We start from the raw sequence: 27225 nt of genomic DNA on the forward strand, positions 1-27225 counted from the left end.
TGTACCTGAGCTGATCGCATCCCATTCTCTGAAAGCTGTGTTTCGCCCCACCCACCTCCCCAGTCCACCACCAATGTATTGACTCCTGAAGAATCCCCCCAAAGGGGGATTCTCTATCCTAGTCCGAGCAGATGCCCTCTCTCACCTCAAGAAGAGAGGCATCTTACCACGGATGACACCTTGACTCTGTTCCAGTCCAGACTCACTCTGACCCTCTGGAGCTTCTTCTTCACTGGGAGAACAGTGACTGGGGACCTGGTGGGAAGTGTGCTTCATATTGACCACGACACAAACATATTCTCCATAATCCAGACCATGACTCCCCTTCCTCTGGACAGACTGCTGCCACACCCACAAACCTCCCAGCCCGAGTCACGTTCCTGAGTTAAAGCCCTCAGATCCCAGGACACCGTAGTAGTTAGTATCCAAGCCTATCTGGATTGTCAGCAGAACTGCTCTCTTTCCACGTCTCACACTGGTCAGATCTTCGGACATGATTAGTTTTGGATGGGCAAGTGTTTGGGTCCAGAATCACAGGGGTGTAGTAGGAGACCATCTCCTTCATCTGGTCACAGACTGTGAAGCTCAGTTTGCCCAGGTGTTTGGCCTCGTCTATCAGAGGTCCTGAGACCAGCTGTGCATCCTCCAGCAGGGGGCGCTGGACTCTTTCCACTGTATCCTTGTCGTTTTGCAGGACTGAGACATCTTCAGCTCTCAGCTCTTATGTCTGCTCAGACCGTCCCTCGGTCTTCTCCTTCATCGTCTGACTCGTCTGCTCCTCCTCCTTGCTCAGTGCAGCGATCCTGACCTCCTCTTTCTCATGTAGAAACTGGTGACACTTGAAACTCCTTCATCTGCCTCTGTGTGTCGGGGCCTGGACCTGAATGTGTTCTGCTGTTTGATCAGTTTCCTTTGACCAGTGGGAGTCGGCAGAACCATCTAGGCTGCTACATCACTACATTAAAGATCCCACCCACGGACATTCTTGGCCAGCACCTGCCGCGAAAGCAATGGGCAATTCTCAACCGCCTGAGGACAGGCGTATGACAGTGCCCACTACGAGTGCGGCGATCCATTACAAACTGTGGAACACATAATAGCCCTAAACACCGGCCACCGAATGGCGATTGTGGTCTGACTGACGTGGACAATGACACACTGGACTGGCTTGAAGGTCTAAGGACAAAGGCCAGAAGAAGAAGTTTCCTTTCACTTTGTTAAAGAGCTTGAGCTTCACGGACTTCAGTGATGGTCCAAAAAGAAGCGCTTGAGTTTCTCAGAGTGCAGAGGCTCAGATCCCCCAACGCTGCCCCCTATGTTACTTTAAAGGACTTTATATTTTGTCTTCCACTATTAATGTGCATACTTGCACTAAGTCAAATTCCTTGTTTGTAATCTGATTACTTACTGTGGCTATTAAAGTGAACCTTAAACATTGAATCTTGAATTTCAGTTGACTCCTTTACTGCTCAGTGTAGTACCGGTGCACGGGATACTGAAAACTGGAAGTTGGCTCTTAGGTCGTTTGGCGACTTCGCTAAGAGAGTCATACCGTCTGTGAAGAAACTCGCCTTTAACAGTTCTCCTGGTTCTTACTTCTGGTTTCTACGAGGGAAGAGCTCTGGTCCCTGGTAATCCCACCATTAGTCTTGTACAGACTATCTCCGTTTAACATTGTGCCAGCGCAGGACAGTCTGCCTCCTCTTACTCTCACTCTGGTCTAGCGGGAAAAAAGGCTGTTATCTTTACAATCATCCACCAAAAAAGTACCAAGCAGTCCTGCTTTATTGCACAATCAAAATTTTCATCAAAACATGCCATTTTCAGTGTACTAGCTTGTTAGCTAGCGTTGAGAGTGACACGCAGGGAGTGGAAAGATTGAAATGGTTTCTTAGTTTTTATGCATTGGCGTTGATTATGTCAACAAATTCTGCCTTGAGGGAGGCTCCGCCCACAAGGAAGCCATCCACGTCCTTCTGGGAGGCGAGCTCCTTGCAGGTGCCACCCGTCACAGAGCCCCCGTAGATGATCCTCACAGAACTGGCCACAGCCTCGGACACGTTGGTCTTCAGCCACTCCCTCAGTTTCTCGTGAACCTCCTGGGCCTGCTCTGGGGAAGCGGTTTTGCCCGTGCCGATGGCCCACACGGGCTCATAGGCGAGCACCACGTTGCTCCAGTCCTTCACGTTGTCTGCGATGACTTTGGTCTGAGCGAAGACGACCTCCTCCGTGGTGCCGGCCTCTCTCTCGTCCAGCTTCTCGCCGACGCAGGCGATCACGCCGAGGTCGCTCTCCAGAGCGTGGGCCGTCTTCTGACCGATCAGCTCGTCGCTCTCTCCGAAGACGTGGCGCCTCTCCGAGTGTCCCAGGATCACCCAGTTCACTCCGCAGTCCTTGATCATCGCAGGGCTGATCTCGCCGGTGAAGGCGCCCGTGGCGACTTTGTAGCAGTTCTGAGCGGCCACACCGATCTCGGCGACCAGCGTGGACCTGGCAAAGTCCAGGTAGATGGACGGGGCACCGCACACCACCTCGACGTCGGGATCCAGCGTGGCGTTGTTCAGGGTTGCCATGAGCTCGCCAAGGCTTCGCTTGTCGCCGTTCATCTTCCAGTTTCCGCCAACAAAGAATTTCCTGCTCATGTTTGCGCTTTGGGATAAGAGGGCCTACGGGGTCATATTTATACCGCCAGCAGCGGGGGATTTATGACATCACTGATGATGTCACAATGGGTAAGTAGCGAAAGACTTAGAACATCACTGATGATGTCACTAATGTCTTGGTGGCATCACTGATGATGTCACAATACATGAGTAGAGAGGGATTTATGACATCACAATGGAAGAAGATAGCATTTGTATTATAATAGTCCTGTCGTATTGCTCAATATCTTATACTACTAGAATAGAGCGGCGTTCCGGTGCGGGCCTGCGGGGGCAGTAGCGATCCCCAATTGCTCAAATGAGCAAGCAAAGGCTGTTAAACGATGCCCTATCATAATGATAGGAAATCACACCCATGTGAGAAGTAAGCGGTGCAGACATCATCAGCTATCAGTGTCTGCCATCTGACATCACAGTTGCTTAAGTGACATCACTGGTGATGTCACAATGTCTATGCCATCACTGATAATGTCACAATGTTTATGACATCATCAGTGGGTCATCATCAGTGGGCCAAAACTCTTAAAGGAACACTCCGCCCATTTTCAACCAGCTTTGTAGTATATGAGAAAACTGTAAACGGTTTTGAAGTCTGTCATTTAATTTGACAGTTATTGAGTGTTAAAGTGTGGACCAGTGACATCACTGGTCCACACTAACTCAAATTAATAACTCATTAACTCAAATCAACTCTCAATAACTGTCAAACTAGATGAATGATGAATAGTTTGACAGTTATTGAGAGTTGATTTGAGTTAATGAGTTATTAATTTGAGTAGTGAGTCACATTTCCAATTTGTGTGTGCAGTCTGACTCGAAGCATTACAGTTTCTGCTGTACATACAGTTTTAGCGGAGAAGAATAAAAAGAAAGAATCAGAACACTATTGCAATAGGCATCCACGCACTTCGTGGTTGGACCCCTAATAATAAAAGTTGGATATAGTTCACGGGGTTCTACCCTCCACTACATCTGTGGTTATAAAAATCACTACACTGTCCTGCCTATCTGTCCGTTCAGGTTGTTATGAAGCCGTCTAGGTAGGAATACTAGTTGCGTTCAACCATTAAAACCATGGCTTCTCCAGTGTAGCTCCGTTTGTCGCAGTGGCATTTCTCTTCCTCTCCCTCTGCTGCTCTGAAAGGCATGAAACTCTATATAGCCTCAGTGTTCAGGCCTCTCTTCTCCTCCTCGTGGCTCTTATCTGCAGCTCTTTAAGAAACGGTCAAGGTTGAAAACAGACGGCTTCCATTAGGAATTTTCATGCTTGCATAGTTTCATTCAGCTCGGCTTCAGACGTGGAATGGACGGGCCGGTGCATGCGGCAATTCAATTGGAGCTTTCTCCTCTTCTACCCCCCTAGCCCACCCCCCTCTTGGGTGCAGCTATGGGGCGCTGCCACACTCCGCACTGACTGGACCACTGGATCTGGAGGGTGAAATCTGACTCAAACTCTAAAATGTACGTGGGTGAGTGGGATCATTATGTGCTTCTTCACAGAACTTTTTTAAACTTGATTGTGGAGCAATAGTGCACGGAGCACAAATAGTCGACTTCCCAATGTTCCCATTCTTCTCAAATGTATTTTTTTTTACAAAAGAAAAACCAACAGAGTAAAACGAGATGGAGAAACAATGCAACAAAAAGACAAAAAACAACAACTTCCTACCACATGCGGTCGTTTAACCCGCGTCTCACTGCTGCAGCCACACATTTTCACAATACAAACTATAACAGGGTAATCATACACTGTTGCGCTGTTACCATCCTGAACACAGTGGGTGACGTGTGGTCGCCCTGAGGTACACCACTCGAGCGGGGGAGCTTCAACTCAAGCACATTTCATGGATAGATTCCTATCTGGGGGGAATGAGCAGGAGTTGACTTAAAGGTCCTTACACATCAAGAGCGATGCGAATATACGGCACGCACAAAAAAAACGCTCCCGATGTGTAAGGACAATTTAAAATGGTTCCACATTTTAAATTGTACTTTCAAGCCTGGCCAGTTGGCCAGTTGGCCAGCCGGCAGGAAAGTATCGCGGGACTTGACGAGACTTGGTGAGAATGAGGTAATTTGATCCCTGGGAGACACCAGGAAACAGTCCCGGAGGGAATATCAGTCTGGTGGTTGTTGAGGGATGAGATTATGACGATATGTGGCGAAAACGGGAATAAAACTGGCTATTTAGATGCAGGAAAGACAGGCTCCCACTTGGCCCCCACGGAGCTCTATTTTACGACTGGCTTGGAGAGTATTGATCTCAAAACAACGCGTAGGACGGCCAGAAACGCCGCGGAGATCGCTGGGTGAGTCGTCAGATCATAATTAATGTGAGGAGAGGGGTCCAGGTTAAAAAAAAACGAAATTCTCCTTTAAGCTAATTAGCTAATGATGTGATGTCATCAGTGATGTCATCAGTGAGCCTGAGGAGCGGGCGAGCGGGGGAGAGAGCCTGACGAGCCTTCTGTGAACGGTTGACCTATCCACCTTATGTTCAGACCTTACAGTGGTGCCAAATTCTTCAGGGTCCTGTTAACACTTCCGGCGGTCACGGCGCAAAATAAGAGAGTTGTTTTTGGAGCGGACAGTGCAGGGGGGTAAAATAAAGAACGTAGCCTACTACTTTGAGCCGGTACACAGCAAGCAAGCGAGTATCCACTGTTAGCCAGGTCAGATAACGTTATCGTCGACAATGACGAGCACTTTCTTGTAAAACATACCTGGACTCCAACAAAGAAAGCTTCAGGTGGTTTTCTCTCCTCCGAGCGCTCGAGCCACTTACGTCTATAAGACCCGCAGACGTTAACGTAATTCCCTGGAATGCGAGACTTAACGAGCCAGTTACATGGCGTTGCATTCTTAGACATTGCCGTTTGCTTTTATTTGGTATGTTACTGTACATACAATTGGCCAAATTATTAGTTAATTCAGAGTTAGATGATATTGGAGCAGCCAGCCATTTTATTTTATTTTATTTTTAGCGGAAGTCGTGACCAGTAGCGGAGGGTACACCGGGGCAGAGGGTGCGCCCGCCCCGGGCCCACTCCCATCAAAAAAAAAAAAAAAAATGCATGCCAGGCCAGGCCAGGCCTGAGTGTGAGAGCAATTCAATCAATAGACAATAACATTGGTGTGTTTAAAATGAGATATTCCACTAAATATGGCTAAAACAGATTCAAACATGCAAAAAAGGCAAATTTTTCTTCTCCGCCGGCTTTAATTGAAAAAAAAAAAAAAAAAAAGGATGGGGGGGCCCCCTAAGAGCTTCGCCCCCCCTGGGCTGATAGGGTCGCTCCGCCCCTGGTCGTGACACAACCACACAACCGGGGTCAAATGGGCGTGGCTACATAAGGTCAATAGAGCTGCTGGTCACAGCTTGCTAGGCTACTTGCCAAATGGAAAACCAAGAAAGGTGAGGCGAGATGGACCAATACCGTGCGGTGGAAAAGGGGCTTTAGTGGGCTGGCAGCTGCTGTGAATGATGAAGCAAAGTGAAAGCGGCGGTTGTGAACCGTCTCGCGCGTTTGAAGCCGGGCGTCCCGGCCGGGGTAATGGAATTTTTATGAACTGCGGATCCAGGGCTGTGTGGTTTTGAGAGAGAGAGAGAGAGAGAGAGAGAGAGAGAGAGAGAGAGAGAGAGAGAGAGAGAGAGAGAGAGAGAGAGAGAGAGAGAGAGAGAGAGAGAGAGAGAGAGAGAGAGAGAGAGAGAGAGAGAGAGAGAGAGAGAGAGAGAGAGAGAGAGAGAGAGAGAGAGAGAGAGAGAGAGAGAGAGATAAGTGGTTTGGGCAGATGTAGTGTGTCGGTCGAGATATGGGTGGGGAGGACCTGCCAAAGATAAGCTCACGATAATAATATATAATAATAATATAACCCCTTCCTGCCTCTGCGATTGACACCTTGTTAGGGAGCAGCTCTGCCCTCCTCCCCCAGGAAGGAGGAGCATGGCTTTGATAACAGCGTCACACAATATCACAAACCCTAATCATGATTTGTGCGAGGGAGGGAATTGACAACAACTCCTTGGGGAGAATCCGCCCCCGCCCCCTCTCTGTAATCTCCAGATTGGCATTAGCACAGAGATAACGGCATCATAGGCTTATAGGGATTCAGCAGGCCTCATCTAAATTCTAATGCTAATGATATGAGATATAGCATAGCAACCGCTGCAGCGTACAGCATGCTGAGTGATCTTCACTTGCTCCCATGCAGCACAGTCACAGGCACTGACACTCGTGGGCGTTCAAGAGCCGCAGCAGCAGAAACAGCTCTGTTGACCTTGACGGGGGTGTGTGTGTGTGTGTGTGTGGGGGGGGGGGGGGGGGGGAGGGGGGGTGTGGGTTGAACAAAAAATGAACATTAAAATAGAAATAGTCCCTGAGGTTAGCATTGGAGGTCCCTTTTCCTGGGCGGCTGCCATTCCTATTTATAGCTAGTGTACATACTCAGTTCCAACTCCTGAAACGTTCACAAATCACGTTTTAATATACAAATGCTGAGCACATAATATCATTACGGGGCAAAAAGAAAATCAATGAGATACTGTATAGAATATTTACAGTAATGGAAAGTTAAACATTGTATCCGATTTGACGCGAAGCCGAAAGCTAAACATAGAGACAGTCGGCATGTGTGGGAACGCCCACAAAATGTTAAACGGCTGGCGCGCGAGTGGGGTAAAACCGCCGATATATCTCATGGGCTGACTCACCAAAAGACGGTGCTGCGGCCCTAAACTACAGGTTTGGGGGTTCTAGAGCAGAACACAAGACGTCTGCTCAGATGTGCGTTTACTGCGGTGGTTAAATCCCCCGATCGTGTCTGCCTGGGCTGGGCTATCGGCTAAATTCTAACTTTGCTGAATGGATAGAACGGGGGAATTTACCCCACCCTGACCCCGCCCCCAGCCAGGCTGAGCCAGCTAAACCCAGCGTCTATTGTGGGCGTTCCTAGAGCCTGTATGGGCGTTCCCAGACATGCCGACTGTCTCTATTCCACGCCGCATTGCACTGTGGGAGTAGCATGAGTAGCATGCTTGGCTTCTTCCTCGAGCGGAGGATGTTGTTGTGAAACTTCAGTCATTCCTGGCTGCACGACGAGGCAACGACAGACATGACAACCTCAGCGCACCGAGACAGGCTCAGACAAGCGGCCTCTGGGACATGAGGAGATGGTCTGCCTCGCCTTGTGACAGAGGTGGCAGAGCATTTTTTATTGAAAGAAAAACACTGGGGCCTCTGGCCGGGTAGTGTTGATGTGAAAGCTGCACTCTCCCACCACCATACCACTGAGACGCAGGTTCGATTCCCGGCTCGGTCAGACGTTCGTTCCTACAGACACTGTGGGTGGAACGCCGCTGCAGGTACGAGTGCTGGTTAGCTGCACTGTAGCGCCTCCTCTGGTCGGTCGGGTGTGTGTGTGTGTGGGGGGGGGATGGCGTGGGGAATGCGATACGTCCTGCTGGTGAAACCCCTCGCTGTCGGGTGCAGCTGGCTGGCTGCACATGTATCGGAGGAAGCATGTGATAACCTACAACTCTCAGATCGGCAGAGGCGTGAGGTGGGTTGGGTCCATATGTGAGGTTGGACAACAGAGTCCGTGCAGCCAGTCAGGTTGAAGCATTCTTTAACAAAGTGCACCCTGGGGTGCTGCTGCTCATCGGGCGGGCTAATAATAACAACAGGCAGGTCTAGAAAGGCCCACAGCAATAAAAGGCGTTGCTGCTGACAGACACACACACAGGTAAACATGTGATATCACTGAAGGCCTGTGTCCTCAGGGCATCACAGGGTCACTCTCTCACACAGCAAGAGGAAAAACAGGATACACCGTTTAGAGCTGTCAGAGGAACATTTGTCTTTCCGCAACAGGCGGAAGATGTTGTCGACTGAATTCAACTTTGGCCTGCGAAGCAGCACATACAGTACATAGTCAGCTGATTTTTACATTATGGATTATGTAACAAAAGCACCAAAAGTGGTTCTTCAGAGTGATGACTGGTCTCAGCAGCACAACCTTTCCCTCATTTGTGAATCCGAGTACCCCCTTTGCACGACTATTTTGCTAAAGCTGTGTTCACACCGAGATATTTATTTTTCGCTCTGTCGCTTGATTCAACCCTTTGGAATCGCTCTGTCGCTCTGTTTAAATCGCTCGTCAACAGGCACACGAATTGACGGACATCTGGGGGCTATAACGTTACGCAATGTCATGATGTTTGTCCACTACAAGCCACCGTAGCTGTTTACAAGCTAAGCCTATCAGCGTGCTCCTAAAGTGAGCTGCATACCGGTCCGGTAGTACAGACTTCACTTCATGTCAGCTGTCAGCCTGTCAATCAGCTGTCAATGCGGTTTGTTGCCACACAATAAACCAGCGGTTTGTTCCAAGCCAGTGTGATCCTTGACTCGCTCTCACACGGCAGCCAATCAGCGTTGAACAGCGAGCGACTGATGCCAGCGTAATTTCGCTCGAGTTGGGATATTTCATCCCGGGCGACGAGCTTATTTTCTCCCTATCGCTCTGTCTCTGTCGCTCGGACGCCCAGCGATTTTTCTCCCGGGCGAATATACGCTCATTCGCTCGTTTGCATTGACTTTGCATGTAAACTCGATGCCAGCGAAAAACTTTAATAGGTCGGTGTGAACGCAGCTTTAGAAGACTGCAAGAGAAAACTATATAGCATAGCAATGAATGATAAGCCACCTTTTGAAGAATATAACATTACAAATAAGAAATGGGTGTGAAAGCATTGCAATTACTGCCTCCTGAGCAGATTTCATGATTTATTCTTACATTTCCCCCTTTCTCTCAAGTACCCCCTGTAGTACCTCCATGTACCCCTAGGGGTACGCATACCCCCATTTGAGAACTATGTCTGCTCTCCTTTGCTTTGCGGCTTAGCCCCGTTTGCAATTGCAATATGCAGGGGTTTGGTTATTTCCCACATTTGCCAGCATCACCCACCACCCAACTACATCCCCCACCACCCAACTACATCACCTACCATCTAGTCTCGCTTGCCAGACTCTCCCAGCAAAGGGGCGGGGAGAGTCTGGCTGGGAACGCTTTCACTGTGGACTAGAGGGGGAAGAGGGCTCTTTACAGCCATCCACAGAACGTACCATGCAGGCTGGCTTCATTGCATAATCCACATCAATCGGTTTCAGCGCGTAGCACCGAGCTAGCGGAGAGAGCTGTTGTTGTTATTGTTTCAGAGGCAGCAGTGCGCGCAGGCATTTGAGCTCGGCAGATTCCACACGCACAGCAGCAGAGGCAGACAGATTCCACACGGGGGGGGGGCGTGGAAAGGAAATCCAAATATGGTCGCAGCCGCAGTCAGAGTGGGTTGGAGCCAATCCAGCACGACTGAAATAGAGAGCCGCAGGAATGAGTCCGGAAATCATCGATGCTAATAGTCCTGGTTCTTCACTGTTTTCGCCTATGGGAGTTTTGAATGGGTTTTTGGCGCGATGCTTCTAATAATCTCTCTGGGCAACGCTGGCTTAATCAAACACGAACCAGTGTTTAGTAATATCATCTTCACACATGAAGACCACTTTTATGAGTTTTGAAGCTTTTACGTGCCGTTAAAAGGGCGGCTAGCTAGCAAACGGCTAAATGAGACTACACTGTTGAGTCGATGGGGATATAATACGTCAATAACGTCACCACTTCAAAGGACGAACACGGAAATTGTCTTTCCCTCACCTGGTTCAGCCCGTTCAGCCCGGGGTAATCAGTGCACACATCAACAACAGTCAGGTTGAGTGCTGACGTGACGTGGAAGCCTATGCGACAGTGTGTAGTTCTGGATTAGCTTAGCTCGAGCTTTTTACTTCTAGGCCTCGCATTTACGCTACAAAACTCATGAAAGTGGTCCTCATGTGTGAAGGTTATCCGACTGAACTCTGGTTCGCGTTTGATTGATCTTGCGTTGCCCAGAGACCGTATTTGAAGCATCGCGGCAAAAACCCATTCAAAAATCCCATAGACAGAAACAGTGAAGAACCAGGAAGTCCGGGACTTCCGCGTTCTGACTACAAAAATACGTCATCCCTGCGGCTGTCTATGATCGGCACCAATGGGAGAGCCAAGTCCACCATGCTGCTTCCACCCAGTCAGAATACACACCATCCAACTACCTTAACTTCCCAAGAACCGTTCAATATCCCAAAGAGCCATATTATGTTCTTTGGCATATTCAAAGTTTCAACCAGAAATGGTTCTTCTGGGGCACCACCCCGAAGAAGCACTTTCCGTACGCAATTGGAACCTCATTTAATTTATTTTGTGTGTGTGGTGTGGGTGGTTCCATCTCACTCCTCCAGTCTCCCACCAGTGTTCCAGGCAGACTGGTGGTGTGACTGGTCAGAGTATAGGGAGAGGAGAACACACACACGCCCACACAGCCCTCTCTGTGGACACCATGGGAAAAGGTTGCTGGTAAACCTGTAACACACTAAAAGGCAGCGCCTGACTTGACACCACCGTGAGAAGAAACATCAACAATAGGGTCCAGTTTCTAACAAAGTCAGGAAGAGGCAGCGTTCAGGATCACATGTGCAATATGGCCGCCGTCGGTTTGGAAGCTGTGGTGCTGATAAAAAAAGAGAGGCTGTAAGAGAAGCCTGGAACAATGCCTGTGGCAGCTGAGCCAGACCAGGGTAACAGGCTATTCTGAGAGTCAGAATGTGAGTCCAGGCAAAGGTCTCTCCAGGCTCCCACCACATTCCCATCATGCAGAGGGGGGGTTCCTGCTCCGCTTCATTTAGAGCCAAAGACCTGCGTTTGATCAGCAAACACTATGGAGGCAGAAAGATACGCCACACAAGAGCTACAATTTCCCTGTGTGGCATAATCTTTTTTTTTTAATTATATATGTGTGTGTGTGTATATATATATATATATATGTATATGTATATATATATATATATACATATATACATATACATATATATATATATATATATATATATATATATATATATATATATATATATATATATATATATATATAGAAGGCCCTGACGGTTTGCCACACACATATATATATATGTTAACAATCGGCACAAAACACACGTTTTACAAAGCCATGACAGTTGCAATGGTGAGGTTGTCTTTATTCTCATAAAGTAATCAATGTGGGATATATAAGACTTTTTTTTCTATAAATATAAAGGTTCTCTTGGTAGCAAATGCAAAGGAAGTGGTTTCAAAGATGGGGCTGTATTGTAGAGCTTCAACACTAAAAGGATTATTGTCAAACGTAAGCACCATGCGGAAAAACATTTGACAAGAACGCAAGTGTGTGTGTGTGTGTGTGTGTTGTGTGTGTTGGGGCAAAATACTGAAATACACCGCCCAGTATTTGGACACTGTACATGTCTCCTGCAGTGGAACAGAACTCGGAACTCAAATTTCCTCCGCATCACGTCTGAAATTTGCGCCCCTTACAGCTCTGGAAATCTTACTAGCGAGAGAAATAGTCACATATCATCCATTTTAAATGTTGCACACGTTTCAGAACACATGACGTGTGCGTATTAATACACCCTCTCCAATAGAGTACCACAGCGATGATGCTGTCCACAGTAGGTCAGGTCATGAGACCCCACCTCTGGATCCTTAAACCCTCAGCCGGCTCTTTGCGATGATGATGATTAGCTACAACTCCATTACGTCCAAAGTATGAAAAAAAGTGTTTCTTAAAAAAAACAAGGAAAGCATTTTTTGATCTTTAAATACAAATATATACTTACAAAAATCTCACAAAAATGTTTATGTACATTAAAAACATACCGAGTGTCTCTGGTAAGTCCAAGAAAACCAACGAAAAAGGCGATAGCACTTAATTGGATAGTCTGCCTACAGAGAGTCTACAGAGTATTAGTAACATTTCAACAGCTTATTAGTTGACAATCAACCTTTGGGCTTTGTCTGTAAAGGTTTTAACAGCTTATTGGTTGAGAATCAACAAATAGATTATGTTTGCTTCCTGTTCCACCCACCTGCACCTAATATGTAGATATGTTCATGAATTGTCACTTAGGCCATGCTCACATTACGGGCAAATCTGATTAGCTGATAAAGTCATTAATCATCATTATCTTGATTGGTTTCCCAAATATGATTTGGGAGTGTGTCCGCACTGCCACAAATCTGATTCTCAAGTCGGATCTGTGTGTCCAGACCTAAACAGTCTACCTGCATGGGCTCCTATGGTAACGACGTGGGCGTCAGTAAATACGTACGTTGGTGACGTGGTTTTCCTGCGCAGAAGCATTTGATCATGAGTTGCGAGTGACGTTCAAATCGGATTTGGTGGATTTGCGCGTCCGCACTGAAGTCACATCAGTCGAAAGCAGATTGGAAACTACCTCCATATGTGGTTTGGGACAAGTGACACAAATCAGACTTGGAGCATACAGACTCATAAAACCAATCTGGATAAAGTCATTAATAGGTCACTAAAGTTCACAAATCAGATTTGGCCTCCTAGTCTGAACATGGCCATAGACTCTATTCACCTTATGTAGCCACGCCCATTTGACCCGGTTGTGTGGTCGTGTGACGACTCCGGCAAAAAAATAAAAAAATAAAATGGCTGGCTGCTCCAATATCATCTAACTCTGAATTAACTAATAATTTAGCCAATTGTATGTAACATACCAAATAAAAGCAAACGGCAATGTCTAAGAATGCAACGCTATGTAACTGGCTCGTTAGAGTCTCGCATTCCAGGGAATTATGTTAACATCTGCGGGTCTTACAAGACGTAAATGGCGCGATCGCTCGGAGGAGAGAAAACTATCTGAAGCTTTCTTTGTTGGAGTCCAGGTATGTTTTACAAGAAAGTGCTCGTCATTGCCGACGATCACGTTATCTGACCTGGCTAACAGTGGATACTCGCTTGCTTGCTGTGTACCGAGCTCAAAGTAGTAGGCTACATTCTTTGTTTTACCCACTGCACTGTCCGCTATGACGTTCTTTCATATTTGCCGCCGTGACCGCCGGAAGTGTTAACACGACCCGGAAGAATTTGGCCCACCCCAGCGTCTGAACATCAGGTGAATAAATAATCCGTTAAACATCTGTTAAACAGTTGAACGTTAACTAATAAACCGTTAAAATGTTCCAACTCCTCTGTAGACTCTGTGTAGGTGGCCTATCGAAAAACAACGTGTCATCGACAAGGCTTCTCATTCAGTGTGTCAGTAAGCGGTCAAGTGCGAGGTTCCACACAGGTCACACCGTGGTCTCTCCCTGTTTGCTGTTGGCCAGTCTGGTGTAGAACCTCCTCCAGGAGTTGAGGGTCTTCCCGGACCAGATCCAGAACCCGGAGGTGATGCCCACGATCAGGGTCATCAGGTACTTGATCATGAAGACGGTGAAGTCGGGGCTCATGTTGGGGCCGCCCTGCGCGGGACAGGGGACGGCGTAGGTCTTGCAGGTCTGACTGACCCACGTCCTCTCCCACTGCTCCCTGAAGGTAGAGATGAAACCATGTGACGATGTCATATCACGATTATAGATGGTTTGAACTTGACAACATTAACCTTCTACATTGCCCCTAGCTGACTTCCTGTTGCAGTGTTTGTTAACTCATTCTCTGCCAAAGACGTACCCGGACGTACTTTTAACAATGGCGTTCTGTGCCAAAGACGTACTCGGACGTACTTTCATGTTTTGGCTGTTTACATTACATCAGACACTTTCCCAGCCTGTGACATTGTTTCAAGTCAAACTGATAAAAGGAACCCGCTAGTTTAGTATTTATGGGTGGAGCCTGTGGTCGAAACAGAGTCCGATCCAGAGTTCTCGGCTGGCGACGATGGCGAGGAAGACGCCAGCGTTTTTGTTATTGCTCCACGATGGAGCGCCATGGCGACGAAGGCTCCCCTTCACAGTGTTCTGTGACACAGATGAATCGGAGGAGGAGAAATGGGTGCCACTTGGAGAGAGCGATGACGATGGTAAAAAGTAGCCTATTTTTTGTATCGCGTTTGAGATGAAATGATCACACACACAACATTTGAGTATAATTGTCACGCATTGTTTATAACTTATGCCGCCGGCATGACTCGCTTCACGTTTCCTCTTGCCAGCTCTCCCTCTCAAGGGAGAGCTCTGTCACACTCAAGGGAGGGGGAATCACATGGATACGTCAAACGCGTCAAACCGCGTCACACACCCGTCCCCAGCAACCAAGGCGAAACATGTGTCACATAAACATTTCAAAGTTTACAGCACTAACGTAGCTATTGTGTGATCTTCTGTGCTAACGTTAGTTATGAGAGGTAACGTGACAGCAGGTAACGTTACAGCACTCGTTATTCCTGTGTGTGTGTGTGTGTGTGTGTGTGTGTGTGTGTGTGTGTGTGTGTGTGAGAGAGAGAGAGAGTGTGTGAGTGTGACCACATAAGGGTTCGTTCCATTTGTTTATGCTTTTATCAAGCTAAGCTAAAAATCCACATGGCAACTGTAAAATACATTCTCTTATTTTTTATTTATTTATTTGGGAAAACAAATACTGTATATGTCTGATGTGTCACTGAGGCAAAAAATAAAAGGCTCAAAAGAGAGTTCTGCTTGAAACGGTGTCCTTCACTAAAAACCTCTTTTTCTCATATTTCTGTCCAAAGGAGGGCATTTTTAGTGAAAACAAGCTAACTTCCACTGCTTGTAACTAAACAAGGAAACATGGGAGAGTTTCAGTTTTTTACAAGGGGTAAGAAGAGAGTCTCTGCTTTATTGTGAGATATGTTGTGTCATTTTATTCCTAGCACAGAATATTCTGTGGGTCCTGGAAGATCAGGAAATATGCTCAAAATCCTGGCACTGGGAGCACACAGACCGAAATGACCCTGGCAGAGAATGAGTTAATACAATAGCTGACAGGAAATAAGCTAGGTGACAGCCGCACACACTTCCGTGAAAACCGTGACCAAAATGATCACGGTTATCAGTATTATCACGGTATTGTTAAAAATGTGCTGAAAATGTTCAAAAGTACTGATACACTCACTTAAATCATTTCACCAAGGCTGTGCGTCTGCATCTGGGAGACTGTTGCTAAATTTGCTTGATGATGGACAGTATTGACTGTGTTTTCCAAAGCGCTGTAATCACGGTAACACGGCTTTAATAATAATGAAAATTTGAAACAGCACATTACCATAAGGGAATTTGATCACGGTTTATCATTAAACCGGTTATCGTTTCTTACCGACTATGGCAAGCTCACCCAAATAATAGACTGGGAGACTTCATAAGTTAATTTTTATAAGTTTGGAGCAGTACTGGAGTAGTCTAATAATTATTTTATAAAGATATTTAACTCATTGAGTGCCAATGACGACAGTTGTCGTCAATTCGAATACTAACGTAGAGTGCCAAAGACGACGATTGTCGTCAATTGCCTTTTTTGACGGTGGGACGTGGATCAAAGCCTTATGTATGTCCTGTACAAATATTGTAGCTATTGAAGCTGTATAACCTATTTTACGGACTCATCAGGTGGCGACAGTGCTCTCCAGATTAGAGAAATGTCCGAAATATAGCCTGAAAAAGCCCCCTGATCAAAGAGAAAGCGCTCATGCTGCAGCCCAGAGCCATGTAGATTGCTCTGGCTGCAACTGACGGTGCCTGGCAACAGCAGTCAATCCGCGCACACAACTGAGCTCCTCTGCCTCTGTCTGTCTGTCTGCATAGTTTCTTCACACGATTAGCCGCCAGAAAGGCAGCACCCGACGCCGAAGTGCCAAACCTTTCCCTGCAGTCCGGCTTGGCATTTCCTTGTCGCGCTGCCTGGGAGGCGGCGCACAAAAAGCACTCCGAAAATAGACGCTGGGTGCGTGAGGCTGTGTGTTACTAGTGTGGGGAGGAGTTTGTAGCTGAGGGGGGGAGAGGGGGGTGGGGCACCCAGGGCAGCACACAACTACACCACGTCACTACATCAGAAAATATTAGCTAGAGTCAGTGAATGTGCTTGAAATGCTGCATTTCACAAAAGGCTGAATATCTCAGCTTCTAGATAGAAATGCCTGTATTTGCTGTTTTTGACCTATCTTCTCCGGCTGATAACTAAAGAACGGAAAATGGTATCAATAAACTTTTTTTTGCTGATGATACAATAGAGTCTCCTTGTTCTTTTTGCGTGTTCGGTGTTTACATAGTAATATCACACAATATTCTGTGGGCCTCGAGAAATCACTGAAAACGCTCTGAAACTCTGGCACTGCGTCCGTTCTCCAAAAGTGGCTGGCACTCAGTGAGTTAACCTCTTTCTTTCTTCCCCTCATTTTTTCTTTCTCTTTTCTTTCTCATTTGTCTTTTTTCTCTTCTACCTCTAAATAAAGTCATGGTATGTCTGATATACGGTATATCGGTGTGTGCTTGATGTTACCGTTTTGACCATCCTGTTGATTCTGTCATTTGTCAAATGTTAAACTTCAATAAACAGAAGTTAAAAAAAAAAAAAAAAAAAAAGAAAGGTTGTGGGTTTCGTCCGTACCTGAAGGCCTGCTCGTAGAAGTAGCAGGCGATGACGATGGTGGCGGGCACGGTGTAGAGCACGGAGAAGATGCCTATCCTCACCATCAGCTTCTCCAGCTTCTCCGTCTTGGTGCCGTCGTGCTTCATGATGGTGCGGATGCGGAACAGCGACACGAAGCCGGCCAGCAGGAAGGAGGTGCCCAGGAACAGGTAGAGGAAGAGCGGGGCGAGCACGAAGCCGCGCAGGGCGTCCACGCTGTTCACGCCCACGAAGCACACGCCCGACAGCACGTCCCCGTCCACCTGCCGGGGATGCAGAACACATGGGTATTGGCAAGGATCTCACGATACGATACGTATCACGATACGATTGTATCACGATATATTGCGATGCGATACATATTGCGATATTCTACAGAATCGACTCAAAATTAAATAATAGAGCTAAAGATACAACACACTGTGTACCACCCAGGTAGTGTAATAATATGTACATCACTTTATACTGATAAGTTAGTGGACAAATTTAGTCAAAACTACTGAGTGTTGAGTGTTACTGAACGCATCGATATGGGAAATATCGATACAGTATCGATTAGGGGTGGGAATCACCAGATGCAGAGACCTGGCATGGCATGGCCTGCAATGCATTTTTTTTTTTATTATTAATATCGCAATACATGGCGTCCAAGTATCGATACAGTATCGGGAAATAAAATATTGCGATATATTGCCGTATCGATTATATTGCCCAGCCCTACCAGATATGCGATATCAGTCAGTGACATCATGCATTCCATTGTGATGTCATCCAGTCCATTGTAAAATATGCCCCCACACACACTCACTCACTCACTCACTCACTCACTCACTCACTCAGAAAAAACTGTGCCCGCTAAAGCGTGGTGAACTTTTATTCGACCAACCAACCGAGTGACTTATAGAGCTGCTGGTTGCAACTAAAGAGAGAGAGACATCTGTGGAGGTAGGTGGGTTGGGGAGGAGTTATTTGTAGGCCAATAATATCAATAAAGGATCACGTGGCCTGGATGGCTGTAAAAGTATTTCATATACTCCATTTTAAATAGTTCCATTTGTCAGACTAATAACCTGTTTGTGTCAAAGATAACATAACTTATGTATATAAACAACAGTGCTATACTGTTTTGTTTGTTGCTTGCTTTTGTCTACAAGGTGTAGAATACAAATGAGGAGAAATCCGCTTGTCTAACCCTCTGCATCTCTCTGTGCTGCCCCTGTTCCTCCTCCTCCTCCTCTGCCCCTGCTCCTCCTCCTCTGCCCCTGCTCCTCCTCCTCTGCCCCTGCTCCTCCTCCTCTGCCACTGCTCCTCCTCCTCTGCCCTGCTCCTCCTCCTCTGCCCCTGCTCCTCCTCCTCTGCCACTGCTCCTCCTACTCAGCCCCTGCTCCTCCTCCTCTGCCCCTGATCCTCCTCCTCTGCCCTGCTCCTCCTCCTCTGCCCCTGCTCCTCCTCCTCTGCCCCTGCTCCTCCTCCTCTGCCCCTGCTCCTCCTCAAATCCACTCCTTTTCCTTCTTTGAAAATATATTTAAACATAAATCTGCATTGAGGGGGCAAACATTCAGAGTCTGAATTAAAAAGTGAATGTTATCAGTCCACTCAGTGGATAGGGACTAGCAGCTGGGCTCTACAGCGGTCATGGTCCAGCCACAACCACGTAAGCAATGACGTAACGTGAGGTCTGCACAACACAGGTCCTGACAGTTGACTCAATTTTTCTGCTCAATGGCTGCAGTGAAAAAGGTCTATGCAGTTAACTCATGAGTGTGACAGAAATACACTGTAGAAATTGTTATGGAGATTTGTCCATGAACCAAAAAATAAAAAGATAAATAAATGAATCAATGTGAGGTAGCAGACTGGATCCAGACTAGTGTTATGGTGGGGAGGCAAATGATAATGAGGGGTTGGAAAACAACACCCTCTATGCAGGAATGGCTGATTGAACTGGGAAGGGTGGCGTCCTATGAACATCTGTCCTATAGGATGCACAACAGATTGAAGGTCTTCACCTTGAAATGGGGGACATATCTGGCTACTAATGTAGCGTAGGACACTATCATAGGGAAGGACTCTGGACTGATCTTGAGCTACATGATGTAAGATTCAAAAAGTCGCTGTGCCTTTTTGTTTTGTTGTTGGTTTTTTTTGTCTGTTTTTCCTTTTAAGTTATTTACCGTAATTTCCGCACTATAAGCCGCAGCAGCAAAATTGCCTGTTTGTTACATATATAAGCCGCACCGGACTATAAGCCGCAGGTGTTTTAATGTTTTTTTTTTTTTTTTTTTTTAATTGTGTTTTAATGTTTAATTACCATATGTAAGGGTTCATGCACAGAGGGGATTGTCGGGAAAGAGATGGCTGTTTGAGGAAGCTCCCATTTATTAACATTTCAACAAAACAACATAACACAACACCACCTGTGTTTTTTTTTACAGTGCACACAGTGTCCGCGGTGTGGTGAAAAGAGGGCAAGAGAGGAAATTAAAACAGAAGTGGATTTATAGTTAGAAAGAGTGCTAAAGAAGAGATAATTTTTTTTTTTTTTTTTTTTCTGAAAAAATCCATAGATAAGCCGCACTGTTATATAAGCCGCAGGGCCAAAAAACGGGGAAAAAGCCGCGGCTTATAGTCCGAAATTTACGGTACTATGTACTATGTATGAGGGACTGTCTAATACTGATGATTGTTGCGAAAATAATAAAAAAAAATGAATGAATCAATGAATCAATCAAACTTTGGATCTGGATGATTCACACAAGTCACCAAAATTGATGTGGGGAAAAAAAAAGCCATTTGCCAAAAAAGCGAGTACGGTAGTTTGCTCCTGACCTGCCCCACAGCCAGGATGGTGATGGTCTTGATGGCGGGCACGGCCCAGGCAGCCAGGTGGAAGTACTGAGAGTTGGCCTCGATGGCTTCGTGGCCCCACTTCATCCCTGCCGCCAGGAACCAGGTGAGAGCCAGGATCACCCACCAGATAGAGCTGGCCATGCTGAAGAAGTACAGCATCATGAACAGGATGGTGCAGCCCTCCTTCTTGGTGCCTTGCACCACGGTCCTGATGTCGTTGTCAAACCTGCCATTAGGGGTGGACAAAAAAATAATCAATATTATTATCGATCGCGATCAAATATGGCTCAAAAACAATGTTTTTTTATACATTTCTGATATTTTCAATAGACATTATTTACAGCATCAGTCTTTACAGGCCAAATGCATTTAAGCAGAATGCAGTAGATTTGGCACATTGGCTTTTCAGACATGTTTGTAGGTGCAGACATCCGTTGTGACATGAAATGGCCATTCTTGAAAAAATACGCACATCACTTTGAGGGGCGCTGGGTTAGATATAAATGAGAGTAGAAATAATATAACCCATATCATAATGATGATATGGACTGATATGAAGAATAGATGGTGATATCGCTTGTGGCTATATGGTATAATGATGATATGGACTGATATGAAGAATAGATGGTGATATCGCTTGTGGCTATATGGTATAATGATGATATGGACTGATATGAAGAAATTGAGGGTGATATAGCTTGTGGCTACATGGTATAATGATGACATGGACTGATATGAAGAAGTTGAGGGTGATATCGCTTGTGGCCATAGGGTCCAGGCCTACCGGTCATTGCAGACCACCTTGTCCTCTAGCAGGAAGCCAGCGATGTAGGCGATGGACACCATGGTGTAGCAGCCTGACAGGAAGATGATGGGCCGCTCCGGGTAGCTGAAGCGCTTCATATCCACCAGGTAGGTCAGCACGGTGAAGAGAGTGGACGCACAGCACAACACTGACCTGTAGGGCGGCACAATACATCAATATTAGTGTCCTCTAGAGAGAGAGTGGCGTCAGCGCAGGACCAAAATGCGTGACTCATCAGCCAATGAACAGCCAGGAAGGGGTCTCGCGCTACTTTTGAATGCTAAAATAAAGCTGATTGGATAAATTGGATTATTAGAAGAAAAAAAAAACTTTCAAAGTATAACACAAACTGTCCATTTTGCTGCAACTCGACAGTGCTGCTTAATCCGGGACCTTACTTCCTGGAACTCTTGAGAGTAAAAAACTGGTCCATTGGAGTGAATGAAGATGTCGCGACTCTATCATATACACGGGTCTGATCAATATTATTATCCATAGCCTCAATAACAATGATACTGTACATTTTTCAACACAATTCAACATATTATTTTCAATATACATTACGGTATATATGTTCTTGTCAAGTTTTTCCTGTGGCTGTGCGATAATTCAGTATTGCCATTTATTGTCTTTCAGTGAAATCATATCGTAATGCTATGAAGATATTTTAATCGTGACACACACTTCTGCTGTCTAAATTGATGATAACAAGCACATTTTTATTTAAAACTCATAAAATGAGGTATATTACCATTTGGTTCAATGAGATGAACATTCATTTGATTATTTAATTTGATTTGGCATACATGAACCATATCGTGATATATAGATGTTGAGAAAAATCCTTATGATTATCATGGTATTGATTTCAATCATATCGCCCAGCCATAGTGTTAACACACTAATTGAATAATATCGTAATATGTATCCTATTGAGTGATATGAAGTATCGTGATATAGATTTTGGGCAAATCCAGTTTTGCCAGATCTCAGTTGCTTGTTTCTCTCGCGAAATCTGGCAACCCTGGCCGTATGTATTAGGGCTGGGCGACGTGGTTGAAGTCAATCATGACGACAACGATTTTTGTCTTGTATCAATATGTATATCATGATATGGCTCACGTATGTAAAATCTTGTTATATCCAGTTGAAGTTGAACGGAATGGTCATGTTAGTTGTGATTAGAAATGAAACAGTATGAACATTTCATATCATGATTATAGTGACCAAAATGTTATCACGGTTATCAGTATTATTATCGCGGTATTGTTAAAATGTGCTGAAAATGTCCCAAAAATACCAACCAAAAATAAAATGAGCAGCACTGTTCACTTTTTGTTTGCATAACATTAAAATAATAACATAACAGGATTTGGTGCAATTTTCAACACGCAACGCGTTCACTTTGAATAAACTTTGAATAAACAAGCGAACAGCGATCTGTGCAGCAGCGGTAAATTAATAAATCAAACCTACATGGTTTTAATGATCATTCTAATTTCATACGGTAATACTAACCGTCAGGAATTTTATCAGTTTATCTTTTTTTCCATCACAGTTTATCATTAGATTAAACCAACATTTTTTCATCCCATGATGTGATGAATGGAATGAAAATGGAAATATTCAAATTATACTCCTTAAAAATGTTTCATACTTCATTTTGTCAAGTAAAGTGAGTACAATGTGCTTTTTATCATCAATTTAGTCAGCAGAATATCCCAAAATCACCACATCATCACAACATAATTCCACTGAAATCACCATCGATCACAATATCATTCCACTGAAATCACCCTATCATCATATGATTCCACTGAAAGAGATACATCACCATGTCATCACAATATGAATCCACTGAGAGACGATAAATAACCATATCATCATTACGATGATTCCAAAGAGATCACCACATCATCACGATATGCTTCTGCTGAAATCACCACCTCATCACGATATGATTCCGCCAAAATCACCACATCATCCCAATTAGGGATGGGCATTTTAAGTAATTTAAATACTCAGAGTACTCCCCTTCTATTATGAACGAGTAATCGGGTACTCGCTGGGGGGGGGGGGGGGGGGGGGGGTGTCCATGTGGAAACAAGCGGAACCCAAGTTTGCAGTTAATTTCACATTAGCCATATGCCTGTAATAATATATATTACTATGGTAATAATGACAGAGCAGGGGTAATCTGCTGTGTAGGGGGGCTGTTCACACAACGTTAGCGTTTTGGCATGGGAAAAGCCCTGCCTGGAGCCCAGACCGTGATAAGAGTGATCTGACGTTAGCTAGCAGCTGTTAGCCTCCCTCAGTAAACTCCGGTGGTTGGATAGTTAATGCTTTGTTCGAGTAGTAGACAATTGTGGGAAAAAGCGAAGGCTCATTTCCGATACAAGTCCGGCGGTATAATCCATACTGCTTTATTGATCACTGTTACGTAAATCCACTGATTACAACAGCTGATCTTCTGCCAAAAAGTGTTAACTGCAATAAACGATAAACGATAATATTGAATAATCGCCCCAGCCATGTATGGTCCAGGTCTCCACTGACCAGATGCCGATCCAGATCCGGGAGAAGCTCAGCTCGTCCTGGCTGAAGTACATCATGCCGTGGGCCCTCCGCGGCTCGCAGGGCGCGCCGCAGTTCTCCTGGCCCAGGAAGCGGTAGTTGAGGTAGGGCGGCACCCTGAGCGCGGCCGGGCAGCGGAACTGCCCGGGCCAGCCCCCCGCGTTACCTCCTCCGCGCTCGTGCGTCGGCGGCGGCTCGGTGGGGTACGGGCCGCCGCCCGCGCCGCCGGCGCCCGCCTCCCCGGCGGCGCCGCGGTCCGACATGTTCTGACCCACGCACAGCTCGCCCGCGCCGTGCACCGGGAACGACTCGCACGCCAGGCTGTCCGGCCACTGGAAGCCAAACTTGTTCATGAGCGCCTCGCAGCCCTGCCGCGCGCGCTCGCACAGGGAGCGACACGGCGGGAGCGCCTGCTCCAGCACCGTGCACACCGGCGCGTACATGCTGCACAGGAAGAACTTCAGGTCCAGGGAGCACTGCACCTTGACCAGCGGGTAGAACTGGTGCACCTGTATGAAAAAAAAAAAAAAAAGGCCCAGAAATTATACTTTGTAATTGAGCAGATTGAAATAATTTAACCCCCTGGGATATTGTTTTGTCTTTTTTTTTTTTTCATTTATTATTTCTTTCTGTTTTTGTTCTCTCAAATTCTTTCGTTTATTGACTTTGCCACATTTATGTAGGCTAGTTCAGTGGTTCTCAAATGGGGGTCCGGGGACCCCCAGGGGTCCGTGGCACTTTGCCAGGGGGTCCGCGAAAGGTTTTCAGGAAAATAAAAATAAAAACTTTTTTTTTTTGCAAAAGCTTCATAGTCCAACGAAAATATTGTATGCTGTATGCTTTAAATCTAAAATGGTTCATGGATTACATTATAATCTAACAAACCTATCAATTTAAAAGTCAAGCACGTTACAATTAAGCTTAGCCCAAAATCACAAATCAGAATGAGGGGGTCCCTGGCATATTTTCTATCTTGTAAGGGGTCCTTGGCTGAAAAACATTTGAGAACCTCTGGGCTAGTTGTATAGAGAGGCAAAGTGACCGATACTTCCCGCTTCAGCACTGTACCAGAGATTTTCATCCGCCATTCATTTTCCCATACACATTTCGTCAAATGCGTATAAAAATAGTTGCACTGGTTCAAACCAAACGATACAGATATATTTAGAAACAGGAGAGATCGCATAACATTTCACTGGGAAAATGCGGGTTTAAATAAAACATTTGTTCTATGTTGTTTTTTTAAAGTTTTGGTCCGAGAGAAATGTTCTATGGTCTATGGTATAGCGTTAGCTGAACCGTTTGGTTCGACGAAGTACAACTATGTTATAAGCATTTAACGAAATGTCTATGCGAAAATAAATGGTGGCTGAAAATCTCTGGTAGAGTGCTGAAGCAGGAAGTGACGTTCCACTTATCCACCTTATTTTTGGCGGCCATTTTTGCCTGATCTGCCTGATGGGTACTTCTTCCGGTGTGATCCTCCCAGCCTTGTTGCTGACAGCTTGACACCCGTCTGGGCGAACGGAGCAAATCACTAATCAGGTCCAGCTTGGCAAAAATCTCGTCGATAAATATCCCTTTAAGAGCGCAGCGCATTCATGGGTAATCGCCTGCTGTGGCTAATATTAGACGCTAGTTAGTTATGTTACATGGCAGAAAAACGCCACTGAATGACCAAATTGATATAACTTTTAACCATTTCGGGCAAAACCGTTTCCATCAGCGTTGGTTAGTTGTTTATAACGTGGCTGGCTATATTTCTAACGTTCTATCTATCTATCTATCTCTGCACACTGAGAATACTGGGAGGCGGCCATAGCATCTCTGTCGATGATTTGATTCGACGGTTCTGGGCACTGGCGTTGGCGTTGGCCAATCCCGGCGTGTTCCACCCCCAAATCGATTGTGTTCTGGTGCAAAGCGAGTGGCTTCCAGGACGAACAGGCTCTCTGAGCCTCGCGCCACTAACGTTATTTTAGAGCAGCGCAGTATATACAATGTTCCTGGAACGCGAGTTTAACGAAACAGTTACATGTCCTCTGCATTCTACATCAAATAAAGACATTACTGTTTGTTTTATTTTGTATGTTAAATACTTATTGGCCAAGTTATGTTCAATCCAGCCAGGGTACAAGGGACTGAGAGTGTAGGCGGCCATCTTTTCAAATCAAGTAGAATACCATTTAGGAAATGGCAAGCTGCAGAAATAAGTCACGTTAAACCGGACCTTGTACGCACAATTATTTTTTACAGTGGGGCATTCAAAAATAAGGTGGATAGAGAGCCAAAGTCACGCCCCCTTCTGGTTTAGGCATACAAACCCGAGGGATTTCATCCGCCATCCCTTTCGCCAGACATTTCGTCAAATGTTTGCTATGAACATAGTTATACTTGGTCAAACCAAGCGATCCAGCAATGATTTAGAATCAGGAGAGAGTCCATAGAACATTTCACTGGGACCAAAACTATTAAACAAAACGCTGAAGAAGAAAATCCGCTATTTTTTAGTTTTGGTCTGGAGTGAAATGTCGTAGTGGTATGGTCTCTCCAATATAGCTGAATAGCTTTGTTTGACCAACTACAACTATTTTTTACAAGCATTTTACGAATTGCGGATCAAATCCCTTGGTTCGTATCCTCCGGAAGGGTGCGTTGGCTCTTTATTTGAAGACAAAAAAAAGATAAGAAAATACAAAGTATAAGAGCACCTCCAGGCCGGCGTCCTCCTGGTTGGTGTGTCCCAGCAGGTTGGGCATGATGGTCTGGTTGTAGGCGATGTCGGTGCACAGCGGGATGGAGATGGGCTGACAGAAGCCGTGCTCCGGGATGGACATGCCGCGCTCGCCGCCGCCGCCGCCGTACTGCGCGTCCACCAGCAGCAGCAGCGCACAGACGCACCACAGCGTCCAGACAGCAGCACGGGGCCGGGGTGTGTTGTAATCCATAGTGAAGAGACACCACAATGCGACTTTATTCAGTCGGCTGCTCACCTACCTACCTCCTCCGCTCCGCTCCGCTCGCAGGCAGCCGCAGCTACTTCCCCGAATAACTAAGCTCTTTGTCGGCTCTTATATGCTGGAAAACGTCGCTCCTTTCCAACTTCACCGTGCAGCAGCAGCCCCGCCGTCTCGCCTGTCCCCTCTCAAACGAGACCCGTTTTTGATGATAATATATCCCGGTGAGTCGGTGACGGATCACAAACTCCGTTTCTGCGGCGGAAATCCACAATAATCCCCCGCGTACTCCCGAATATCAACTCCCCGGGGCAGAGCCAGTCCTCCTCACACATCTGCGGTCTGCCCGACACCCTTTCAAGCCTTCTCTGTTCTCCTTCTCTCTCGCTCTCTCTCTCTCTCTCTCTCCACACACACTGACACACACACACACACTGTTTCCTTTCTCCCTGCCTCTCTCTCTCTCTCTCTCTCTCCACACACACACACTGTTTCCTTTCTCCCTGCCTCTCTCTCTCTCTCTCTCTGCCTTGTGTCAAGCAAATCAGAATAAATATCACACTTCCGGTCATAACTTTCAAAATAAAATTTTACAATGTGCTATGCAGGAGGGTATAAAAACAGAACAATGTAAAATAACAGCAAAGAGTAAATTAGCACCCCGTAAATACCATACCTAAGCAACTGAAATGCATTGTACTTGTGTAAGTGCTTGAGCTCCATGTGTGAACATGGTCAATGAGTCACATTAAATAAATGAAATGAAATTACTTCCTGTCTCATCCTGTGTCTCTCTGGCTGCCTTGACACAGCTCTCTCTTGTAAAAAAAGAAAGAA

General features: G+C 45.9%; 1 protein-coding gene and 1 pseudogene across 2 annotated transcripts; both read right to left on the reverse strand.

Annotated features, from left to right (window-relative positions):
* Nucleotides 1-1898: 1898 nt before the first annotated feature.
* Nucleotides 1899-2642, reverse strand: LOC310798760 (triosephosphate isomerase B pseudogene; annotated as a pseudogene). Its single transcript has one exon. The product of its transcript is annotated as a triosephosphate isomerase B pseudogene (transcript).
* A 9731-nt stretch (nt 2643-12373) lies between these two features.
* fzd1 (frizzled class receptor 1) lies at nt 12374-26780 on the reverse strand. Its single transcript, XM_083661165.1, has 6 exons — nt 26143-26780; nt 23414-23940; nt 20834-21007; nt 20029-20275; nt 17179-17462; nt 12374-14148 (listed from the first exon to the last, which is right to left on the reverse strand). The coding sequence occupies exons 1-6, from the start codon at nt 26377-26379 to the stop codon at nt 13911-13913; spliced, it is 1707 nt and encodes a 568-aa protein (XP_083517291.1). The 5' UTR covers nt 26380-26780; the 3' UTR covers nt 12374-13910.
* Between the last annotated feature and the right edge of the window lie 445 nt (nt 26781-27225).

The sequence above is a fragment of the Poromitra crassiceps genome (assembly GCF_964638095.1).
Source record: "Poromitra crassiceps genome assembly, chromosome: 26".
Lineage (NCBI taxonomy): Eukaryota > Metazoa > Chordata > Actinopteri > Beryciformes > Melamphaidae > Poromitra > Poromitra crassiceps.

What these genes read in the sequence shown, in the direction of transcription:
- fzd1 (XM_083661165.1), bottom strand. Translation starts at nt 26,379, where the DNA reads ATGGATTACAACACACCCCGGCCCCGTGCTGCTGTCTGGACGCTGTGG. An exon ending in AGGAGGACGCCGGCCTGGAG is followed by an intron (nt 23,941 to 26,142) that starts GTGCTCTTATAC and finishes TTTTTCATACAG; the next exon opens with GTGCACCAGTTCTACCCGCT. An exon ending in CGGATCTGGATCGGCATCTG is followed by an intron (nt 21,008 to 23,413) that starts GTCAGTGGAGAC and finishes GCCGCCCTACAG; the next exon opens with GTCAGTGTTGTGCTGTGCGT.